The 527-nt window shown below is 65.7% G+C and overlaps 1 protein-coding gene across 1 annotated transcript in view; it reads left to right on the forward strand.

Moving 5' to 3' along the window:
* Positions 1 to 46: 46 nt before the first annotated feature.
* The window catches only part of LOC104495254 (septin-4-like), a gene marked incomplete at its 3' end in the record, with an annotated part of 4,448 nt that continues 3,967 nt past the window's right edge, over positions 47 to 527 (forward strand). The window contains exon 1 of the mRNA XM_010138203.1: positions 47 to 462. Coding sequence (XP_010136505.1) covers positions 47 to 462 — 416 coding nt within the window. The remainder of the gene's footprint in view (positions 463 to 527) is intronic.

Consider the following 527-nt stretch of genomic DNA (forward strand, 5'->3'; position numbering starts at 1 on the left):
GGGGCAGGCTGCGGCAGCCTGGGGGTGTGTGATGCTGAGTTGGATCATGCCACCTTGGGCTGGCACTGCCACCATTGATGTCACCTCCTCCCTTGGTCCCCAGATAAAGCGTTTCCTGAAGGAAGACTCGGAGGAGGCTGAACTGACGCAGCTCCTGCGGGACTGCCCACCGGCCGACAGCCCCAGGAAGGTGGAACCCTCGGAGAGCCGGCGGGAGCCCGGCCACAGCGTGGGCAGGGTCCCCTCTGACGAACCCGTCGACGAGAGGGACTCCAGGATCTTCTCTCGGTCTCGGCCCTCAGATTTCCAGCAGCACATCGCTGCCCCCCCACCCCCCAGCCCCAACCGCCCACGGAGCCCCTGGGGGCAACTGGACCCCTACGACTCCTCTGAGGTGCAGGATGTATCCTTGGGGAGGGGGGGAGCACAGGGCAAGGAGCTGCAGAAGTCACAGCGGGGGATGTTCCTGCCCTCCAAACCCCTCTGGGCAGTCATGGCTGCATCCTGCAGTGGTCTGACACTGGGGC

This window comes from Buceros rhinoceros, unplaced genomic scaffold (genome assembly GCF_000710305.1).
Source record: "Buceros rhinoceros silvestris isolate BGI_N320 unplaced genomic scaffold, ASM71030v1 scaffold30756, whole genome shotgun sequence".
Lineage (NCBI taxonomy): Eukaryota > Metazoa > Chordata > Aves > Bucerotiformes > Bucerotidae > Buceros > Buceros rhinoceros.